The sequence below is a fragment of the Periophthalmus magnuspinnatus genome, chromosome 8 (assembly GCF_009829125.3).
Source record: "Periophthalmus magnuspinnatus isolate fPerMag1 chromosome 8, fPerMag1.2.pri, whole genome shotgun sequence".
NCBI lineage: Eukaryota > Metazoa > Chordata > Actinopteri > Gobiiformes > Gobiidae > Periophthalmus > Periophthalmus magnuspinnatus.
Window position 1 is genome coordinate 2060061 of NC_047133.1, and position 10633 is coordinate 2070693.

At 38.7% G+C, this 10633-nt stretch overlaps 1 protein-coding gene across 1 annotated transcript; it reads left to right on the plus strand.

Annotated features, from left to right (window-relative positions):
- The first annotated feature begins 44 nt into the window (after positions 1-44).
- On the plus strand, positions 45-9890 carry adsl (adenylosuccinate lyase). Its single transcript, XM_033971306.2, has 12 exons — positions 45-360; positions 3747-3950; positions 4223-4267; positions 4508-4587; positions 4730-4901; positions 5487-5533; positions 5605-5695; positions 5792-5861; positions 6983-7130; positions 7813-7993; positions 9452-9628; positions 9743-9890. The coding sequence occupies exons 1-12, from the start codon at positions 223-225 to the stop codon at positions 9827-9829; spliced, it is 1440 nt and encodes a 479-aa protein (XP_033827197.1). The 5' UTR covers positions 45-222; the 3' UTR covers positions 9830-9890.
- Positions 9891-10633: the final 743 nt, after the last annotated feature.

Below are 10633 nucleotides of genomic sequence, written 5' to 3' on the forward strand. Positions count from 1 at the left end.
AGAGCCATTACGTAACAGCTGCCGTAAACAGTCACATGTGTCGTAAAAAATCCCTGCCGTAAATGAAGACGCAGTGTCGTAAATCCGCACAGATGCTCCATGTGAATCTGGAGACAAACTAAACCCCAGTCCAGAGGGTTCTTGTGCAGCCTGAGCGTGTCCCCGTGTCTCTTTAGGAAAGTTCTTGCAAAAGAGAGGAAAAAAAACACCCAGATTTGAAACATGGAGGATGATTTTATGAAGTATCGCTCCCCGCTGGTGTCGAGATACGCGAGTAAAGAAATGGCCTTCAACTTCAGTGACAGGAAGAAGTTTTCTACCTGGAGAAAACTCTGGATCTGCCTGGCCAAAGCAGAGAAGGTTTGGCATCAGTTTATTTGGTTCTGATCGCACATTTCCACATATTGTTTTACTTTTACTCACAAACATAATCCGACCTTGAGGAAGTCAGACCAGGCTCAGTGTCTAAATATAAGTTTAAGGAGGATCCAGACACAGCAGCTGCAGACTGAGCAGGTTAGGACTGTGCAGGATCCTTAGTAGTAGCCTAATCATGAAAGAAAGTAAGTTAAGAGTCAGTATTTTAGTTGCACGATGAGGACTATTAGATAAATAAATTGCAGAGTGTCTGTGCAAAACCAAGTCTGCAGCAATAAAGTCATGTTTGCAATGTCAAAAGTTTGTGGTTTTGCATCTTGCATCAAACTGTAAGACCATGAAGTGTCATAGGTTGATATAAAACACACATTGGCTCATACTCACATATCACAATGTCTTAATTTATTTTAAAATTTTAATTAATATGGTGCAAACTGCAGATATTTGCTGTTTTGTCAGTCTTCGCCTCATTGTGATGACTCCAAACTACCTTGGCCCATATTGCTTTGTTTCAGAAATGAGATATAATTAATTAAAAATATATTATTATAGTGTTCATATTAACAACTCATCGTCCTCAGTTTCAACTTAACACAAAATAATTTCTGATTCTGTTAAGTCTGGAGGAACGCACAAGCAATACTTTTGATTTCTTTTTATAATCGTCAGAACAAACGCACTTATTGCAGATTTGATTATGTTTTATTTTTAGTTTTTTTATAATTTTATTTATGAAGGTGGGATTGGGCTGGGGTCTTACAATGAGCTGATGTTTTATTATTGATCAGGTAAAATGAACGAACGAGTGAGTTTATTTATGAAGTTAAAACTAGTTCTGACATTCAGTTTCAGGGTTGAGTCTCATTTCTCTTTTATTTATTTTTTCCTTTCTTCCCCTTTTTCCTTCCTTTCCTTTCTTCCTCCTTTTTTCTCTCTTCCTTCCTTCCTTTGTTTTTTTTCCTTTTCCCTTTTTCTTTGATTGAATAATTGGATAATTGCATGTATTTAATATTTTGGTTAACATTTTAGTCACTTTATTTTTACGGTATTGGTTGGACAAAAAAGCAAAGCGGCTCAGTTCATTTCGAGATATTACGTGTTAATTTTAACCATCTGAACAAAGTCATGTGCGTCGCTGTCACATTATTTACCCGACAGAAGATGAGATTAACGTTCCCCCCCTCACTCTTCTCTCACATGACCTGCGTTTGCCTCGTTATCTCAGATCGTATGTCGCCTTTTATTGGAGACCGGACTCGTCTTTGCTACAGCGCACGTTCTATTTAGGTCAGCGGCTGGTGCTGTGAGGTTTGTGTGAAAAAATAGCATGCAGAAAATGTCAGAGTAACAGGAGAGCGCCTCTAGAGAGTACTCCCTCGTGTGGAGTAGTGGGATATCCGTGTACGCTCTGTAGGTTTTTGAAACAGTGGGGTGACCTTTCGTTTTCTGTGGCTGTTCCCTGACTTTTGAACTCTTTGGCCCTGGAGTTAGGCTCAGTCACTACTTTGGCCCTGGAGTTAGGCTCAGTCACTACTTTGGCCCTGGAGTTAGGCTCAGTCACTACTTTGGCCCTGGAGTTAGGCTCAGTCACTACTTTGGCCCTGGAGTTACGCTCAGTCACTACTTTGTCCCTGTTCAAAGCCAAAGTTAAAGACTCATTTGTTCACATTTGCCTTCAGCTAATGACCGTTTTTATTGTTTGTTGTTTTGTATATAGAATATTTGTTGTTGTTGTTGTTGTTTTTACATTTTAATGCACCTGAAAAGCACTTTGGTTCAGTTTTTGCTGTTGTAAAGTGCTATATAAATAAAGTTTGATTGATTGAAGCTCTTATCTTTTAGTTACTCCGTCTATGACCTTTGACATTGCACTGTTGTTTGTCGTCACGTGACCTTTAACTGTTTTGTAACCGGGGACAGAAGTATAATCAGGGCTGAATATGTCACATGACGTTCTCTTCCCAGTCGAGCTCTAATTGAATCATGATAATTGTTTCTCACGGGATTTGCTCAGAGTAAAAGGCAAAGCTCCAACTACAAAACGCATCAACAGAGACGTCTGCGTTTGTCTTTAGTCACTGTGATATTTAGGGCTGGGTGTCATTGAGTTGTCGATACGATACTTAGCCCACGACACGATACTGATCTCGATACAGTGCACTGTTAATTCAATACAATATATTTCAATTAGATTCAATACAATTCAGTGAAAAATAAAGACTTTCGGGACACTTAATGATCAACCCCATTTTCACAAAAACTAAAGATTAATTTTATTTTTATTTTTTATTTATCTTCCATTTATTGAAGATGAATGAAAAGAACAAAGTGCATTTTCTTTTGTGATTTTTACCAACGATAAAAACACATCAGACTGTTCCATGTGTCAGTTTTATACGAGCTCCACGTTTACATTTACACAGAGACATGTGCAGTTTAACGACTCTGAAGGAGCAAAACACATCGACTAAAACAACTGTGAGAATAAAAGTCTGTGTTAAACCAAAGTTAATATGAAATAAACTTGTTTTATTCATCAAAACAGTGAATCAAATGTCAAATGTTTTGCATAAATAAGTTTCTTTTCTCTAAAAAAGCCACACAAATGTAGAGCTGTGACAGAATATATGAAAAAAATATACAAAAAATACAATATATCGATACAGCAGCCCACGATATCGATACTGTATCATTAAATGAAACGATACGATATATTTTTGCACATCCCTAATGACGTCACAGTTAATAGTTTGTGTATGACTCATGTACTGCATCGAGAAGGGGGAAATCAGACAAAAAATAATAATATTAAACAGTTTTTTAGAGATAGATTTGACATGTGAATATCAAGTACATTATTTATAGTTATGTTAAAATCTTTTTAAAAGGCTTCAGAGGAGTAACGCTGTGGTTCTTTTGTCGATTAATCCGTCGATAGCTTTTTAAACGGCACTGTTAGTTTTAAATAAAATGACAGAATTCTGCAGTGTGATCCAACAAATATGGATAAATATGAGAGATCTGGAGTCTGGTGTTTGTCGAGTTACTTTTTGTCTAATATTTGAACCTCAGGTGTGTTTTAACTCGTATCTCAACAAATTATGGAAGTTTCATTTTGTAAATATCGCACAATCCTAAGAGTAACTGGAGACGAGTGATTATTAACACATTCATTTTATAATTTATCACTGAAATAATAGGAAATACAGTCGGTTAATATTATAAATTTGCTTGTCTCCAGAAAAACAATTGTGATCCCTCCAAAAACGAGAGTCTTTTTTGGTAAAACCCTCACCTCTAACTGAAACCATGTACAGTGAATCGTATTTAAAAAAGCTAAATCGGCGCTCGTTTGTTTCCGTGTTTAGGCTTTAGGTTTGCCCATCACAGACGCTCAGATCCAGGAGATGGAGAGCCACGTGGAGGACATCGACTTCACCATGGCCGCAGAGGAGGAGCGCAAACTGAGACACGACGTCATGGCTCACGTGCACACCTTCGCTTACTGCTGCCCGACCGCCGCACCCATCATCCACCTGGGGGCGACGTCCTGCTACGTGGGGGACAATACGGTAACTAAGAAGTACTTCCTCTTGTCCAGTTATGTCAGCAGAAACACGGGGAAAAAGTGTTTAAATTCAACATTATCTACACTTTGTGGGTTATTAGTTCACCAAAATATTTGAGTTTTTTTCTTAGAATTTGAGCTCATTTATTTTGTAGAGGCTTAATTACGTCTGCTACTTATTTTTGAGAAGAAACATCAAAAATCTGCGTCTTCTTTAATGGATTAATTCAAGTTTGTTTGGTCTTATTGTGTCTGTTTTTGCCTCTGTCCCCTCAGGACCTGATTATGCTGCGGGATGGTTTTGACATTCTGCTGCCTAAGGTGAGGCTCAGCTGTGTAAAAAAATAATAAAAAAACAACACCTTTTGCTCTGCGTGAACTCTCAAAAAACGCCTACTTCGACGTCAGCTGTTTACAACCGAGCCATCTGAGTAGAAATAATAATATCTGTTTATCTTCCAAGCAAGTTCATTTCCCTTGGCACAAAACGGAGAAGTCATGTGTACGTGGACACATCTGCCGCTTTATGTAACGATAAACCGTGTGCTTCTTTGTCCACAGCTGGCCCGAGTTATCGACCGGCTGGCCAACTTTGCAGAAAAATACGCTGATCTCCCAACGCTGGGCTTCACGCACTACCAGTGAGTGTGCTCCTCCGTGCGCATAAATCACAGGCTTTAGACACCTCCTTTAAACTGCCCTAACGCTCGTTCATTATCGGCCAGTTAGACACAATAACTTCTGCTTGGTTAAGTGTTTTCTTTCTTCTGTGCGGCGCAATAGGCCGGCTCAACTCACCACTGTGGGCAAGCGGGCGTGTCTGTGGCTGCAGGACCTCGCCATGGACATGCGCAATCTACAGCGAGCGCGGGACGACCTGAGGTTCAGAGGAGTCAAGGGGACCACGGGGACTCAGGCCAGCTTCCTGCAGCTTTTTCAGGGAGATCATGACAAGGTGGAGTTAGACAAAGCAATTACACCGAAGACAAGAGTGTGCACACATGAGATTTTTTTTATTTCTGCAGGCATTTAACAGCCTAGAATCACAAAATAAACTAATAAATCAAAAATTCTGTACTGATCTGCACAGTTTTATTATAGATTATGTACTATCTCTAAAAAAATAAAAATAAAATAAATAATAAAATAAATATAAAAATAAATTAAATTAAATAAAAATAAATAAATAAATAAATAAAAGAAAATTGTAGTAATCATTATAAAAGCAAATATTTTCCTGCGTAGTTGCGTGAATTGCAAATCATGGAACAATCCCAGTCTATGCACCCGTGTCAATATCCTCTAGTTTCAGATTTTTGTATCTTTTCTGCATCAAAACTAATACTAAAAAGTAAAGTAAGTAAATTTTATAGTACATGGCAAGAAAAACAGCTTGACACACAATTTGGAACTGATTAACATTGGACATATGGACATTTATCTACCAGTATGTTATTAAAAATGTTCAAATTTATCTTTTTTTTGTAATTAATCTTATGTCATAAATGATATTTTTACAACGTCACATTCTGTTTATTAGGTAGAAGAGCTGGACAGGATGGTGACTGAGATGGCAGGCTTCAAAAAGTAAGTAGTGCTGTCTTTTTTAGTCTCAAATACTTAACGATTCTTACTCAAACATGTTTTATTTTGCACAGATCTTACCTGGTGACTGGACAGACGTACAGCCGCAAGGTCGACGTTGACTGTCTGTCTTGTCTGGCGAGTATGGGAGCCACTGTGCACAAGGTAAACTCAAAAAAACAAAACAAAAAAAACTATTTCTTCAAAGTCATCGTTCTGGACACTAGATGGAGACGTGTTTTAATATTATTCACTTCACAGATCTGCACAGACATCCGCCTCCTCGCCAACCTGAAGGAGATCGAAGAGCCTTTTGAGAAGGAACAGATCGGTGAATATGTACACACTCAAAGCAAAACTACTACTACTATTTCAGTGTAACATCAGTACTGCTTTTCAAACAATTAAAGGTGCATTATTTAACTTTTCTGGTGAGGGATTCGCATGTTACGTTCCACAGTATGGCATCAAACTTCTCTTTTTTGTATTTGCATTTGTTCCTCACTATGACACAGTTCAACTTTCGTAGATTATTTTAGTGTAATTTTACATGTTTTTGTGCATCGTATGAGTGTACATTGTGTCGTGCGTCCTGATTGGCTGTTGGACTGTAGACCATTGTGTCGTGCGTCCTGATTGGCTGTTGGACTGTAGACCATTGTGTTCTGCGTCCTGATTGGCTGTTGGACTGTAGACCATTGTGTTCTGCGTCCTGATTGGCTGTTGGACTGTAGACCATTGTCCATCAGTCTCCTCCGTGCCGTGTCTCCTGTCCAGTACAGAATGTGTTCAGACAAATTTACATAAACGTTGGATCTCAGTGTGACTCTGAAGTGCTGTACGTTTGCGATTTGTTTTCTCCCCGACAAAACCCACAATGTCGATGAAACGTTCTGCACCGACAAAGACGCCTACGAAGGTTTGAACTTTGAGAGAGTTTAAACGAGCGAGAAATGTGAGAAAATGTTAACGCCTGTGTGAGAAAAGTGTATAAAGTGTGTGGTGAGGGGTTTGACAGACAAAAACAGAGAGAATAATGTCAAAAATAAAGCTGATACTTCGTGGATTTCGCCTGTTGCGGGTTATTTTTAGAACGTGATGGAAAAAGATGTGTTTAATTCCAGGCAAAGCAATAAAATCTCATCAAATCTAGTCACAAAATTCATCTGTTGTTTTAAATCCCTGAGCCAAATACAGTTTATATCAGAGGTTTTTGCATTTAGGCCACAGCAGGTGTGATAAAAATATTGGATTAATAGTGTATGGACAAAAAGTAGGTCTTTGCCCAAATTTAGCCTGGTAAAAGAAAAGCACCAAACATGATGGAGAGCCCGGTCTATCCCCGTTTCAGGTCACCTTCTGCGGCGCCAGGTTTATAACAAATAGTCCTGGTTACGAACAGTTTGTACGTTTCTCTATTTTTAGTCGAGTTAAATGAGTTTCCGCGCGCAGGTTCCAGTGCCATGCCGTACAAGAGGAATCCCATGAGGGCGGAGCGCTGCTGCAGCCTCGCCCGTCACCTGGTGGCGCTGATGGCCAACCCTCTGCAGACGGCCTCAGTGCAGTGGCTGGAGAGGACGCTGGACGACAGTGCCAACAGGTCAGGAACTGTGTCAAAGATCCAGCACAACAGCAGTTTATCAGACTGAGCTGCAACTAACAATTATTTTAGCCGTCAGTCATTGTTTTTATAGTTTATTGAGATTTTTCAGATGCATTTTTACATTTTTCTGTGTGATTTTGTTGTGGATTTTTGCCAGACAAAGGTTGAAATGTGAGGACAGTTTGACCTGAAGCTCTCCAGTTCTTGTAAATAGTTTTATTTTTCCCTTCTACTCTTTTAATAAACTAAAATGGGATGACACTTTTAAGTATAAGTAAATAGTACTTTGAATAATAATACTGTTTCACACAATATTTGAATTGGAGTGAATGTGTTTATACTGTGTGTGTTCTTCCCGAAATAAAAAAAAAAGAATAAATATGAAGGCTGAACGCTTCTAGAAAGAGACTTTTTACAGATAAACTGCATTATTGATGAAACACAGAAACATTTTCTTATTTTTAGGATGTTTATATAATACTGCCGCTGTTTTTGTCGTGTTTATAAGACCCGTAGACGATGTTTTGTCATGTCTGTACAGTCCAGTTAACATTAAATTATCCAAAAATGATGATTATGATTATTTTAAAAGTGTAGTATTCAGGTTAATCTCAGCCCTAGTGCATGTAAAATAATAATAAAGTCGTCATTTAATATCTGACTGATGTGTCTTGTCCAGGCGGATCTCTCTGCCCGAGGCCTTCCTCACCGCAGACATCATTCTGAGCACTTTACAGAACATCACCGAGGGGCTGGTGGTTTACCCCAAAGTCATCGAGAGGCACATCCGCCACGAACTGCCCTTTATGGCCACGGAAAACCTGATCATGGCCATGGTGAAGGCCGGAGGGAACAGACAGGTACGAGGCTCGGGTTTAGTTTAACGTGTGAGTTTTAGCGTCGTCTGTGGCAGGAGTCCCCAACTTTTTTTGCACCACAGAAAGGAATAATGTAGGTTTTATTTTCACGGACCAGCCTTCTACACGTGGCAGATAAATATGGCAAAAATAATAATAAGTTAAATGCATAAAAAATACAACTCACTATACTGTTAAATCAGAGGGAGCCCTGCACTTGTTTCTTCGTCCTTCTTGTTCACATTTGTTTCTTTCAAAAAGCTCTAAAGTCTTATCTTTTAATCCCGGTGCTTATTCTCCATGAGCTGAAGCAGTTTTGAAGGTTTCATTGCCTCATTTGTTTTTCCCACATATTACACAGAGCTGACTCGGCGCCTGAGACTCACCTGTAGCGACAAACCCATATTTTAAGTAGGACTCCTGGTGTTGTCTGTTCAATTTCTCTTTCTTGGAGGTCGTAGTCTCTTCTTCTGGCTCAACTTCTGGCTCCTCAGTCGACCTTTTCACCTTTGCACAAAACCTCTCTAAAGACTTTTATTTTTGGCTCATTTTCAGTCGCTTGTGGCTCTACTTTTGTGCGTCGTGTCTGATGTGTTACACGTGATACGTCATCGCGGAGACGAGAGCAGATCCAGCACAGATATAATAAACTCTGCGTTATATCAAATGGATTTCTGCGGCGATTTTCTCTCAGGATTTTATTATATATCTACGGACAAGCATATTAGCGTGTCATGAGGGACGGGCGAAAGTTCTGTTGGAGAAGATGCGGTCGCTGATAAATTATTTACTTTATTTTTGTTTTTTACTGTGGACCACTGCTCTATGGTCTTTTGCATCTTGTGATCATTTTTTCTTTTCTGTCACAAGCCAAACGTATTAGTTTATGTTCAAGTATTTTAATTAGACTGTATATACTTCACAAAGACTTATTTTGCTACATTAATTTAAGTCAGGGGTGTCCAAATTTTTCTCATGAAGGGCCACATATAAAATCACAGACAAAGCCAAGGACCGACTGAGGGACATAGATTTGTCGCCAATACAGTGAATACTTCAAATCTGTGTTTTATTACAAGTTACACTGAACCTTTACTCACTCTTACATCCTCAGTGGGACACATTGAATATTTGATAAGGGCTTGTTAAAGAAGATTTTCAGAAATATACAGTAAAAGTCAGTTTGGACATGCCCGATTTAAGTGAAAATTCTGTATTCTGTCTAAAGCTTTACAGTTTCTCACAAGATTCAACATAATTATCATGTTGTACAGATGTTTTTATGTTGTATGCAAAACTAAAACTGTTTTTTAGACATGAGTTAACTGTGATATTCTTTTTTTCTTAAATGTCCAAAGATCTACCTGTTCCAACACAAAACAAACTATATTAAAACGATATAATCTTTGTTTTCAGCTGTTTTGTTTGTCTTAACCCGTCCTCTCTCTCGTGTCTGCTCAGGATTGCCATGAGAAGATTCGCGTCCTGTCGCAGCAGGCAGCGGCCGTGGTCAAACAGGAGGGAGGAGATAATGACCTGTTGGCCAGAGTCCAGGCTGACCCGTACTTCGCTCCTATCCTGGGACAGCTGGACTCTCTACTGGACCCTAAGACCTTCATCGGCCGCGCTCCTCAGCAGGTACAAGAGCCACGACATGAACACGACATGAACACGACACAAACATTAACACAACACACTCACGGCGAGTCGCTCTGCCTCCGCTGCTCAGTTTAAACCTGTCGTTCTCTCCAGGTGACCAGGTTTCTCTCTGAAGAAGTGCGCCCTCTGCTGGAGCCTTACAAATCTAAAATGGATGTCAAGATTGAGCTGGAATTATGATGTAAATGAACCTGTAAACAAATATAAATGGTACAGTGGTGTTAAATAAAATATATAAAAATAGTGGCTTGACCAAGAGTGTTTTTTTTCAGAGTATAGACACTGAAATTCTGAAATATCTGACAGAAATATGAGGCTATGAACGGTCCACAGTTAAATGGATCACACAAAGAATAAGCAAACTAACAGCAACAACAAGAAGAACAAGAAGAACAAGAACAAAAATAACAAGAGCAACAATAAGAACAATGAGCACAACAAAAACAACAAGGACAAAAACAAGAAGAACAATAAGAACAACAATGACAACAAGAAGAACAACGAAAACAAAAACAAGAAGAACAACGAAAACAAAAACAAGAAGAACAACGAAAACAAGAACAACAACGACAAGAACAACAACAATATTGAGAATAACAAGAACAACGAGAAGAACAACAATGACAACAAGAAGAAACACAAGAACAATAACAATGAGAACAACAATGACAAAAACAAGAAGAACAATAAGAACAACAGTGACAAGAACGACAACAACAACCAGGACAATAAGAAGAACAATGAAAACAAGAACAACAATAATGAGAATAACAACAAGAACAAAAACGAGAAGAACAACAACGAGAACAACGGCAACAAGAAGAACAATGAAAAACAAGAACAACAACAACAAGAAGAACAACAACAATAATGAGAATAACAAGAACAACTCTGAAATGGACTTTAATCTCAGAATGTAATAATTATTGATTAATCGGTGCATTGATCATTACTGATGCTTTTATCTTTCAAACTGATCACAAA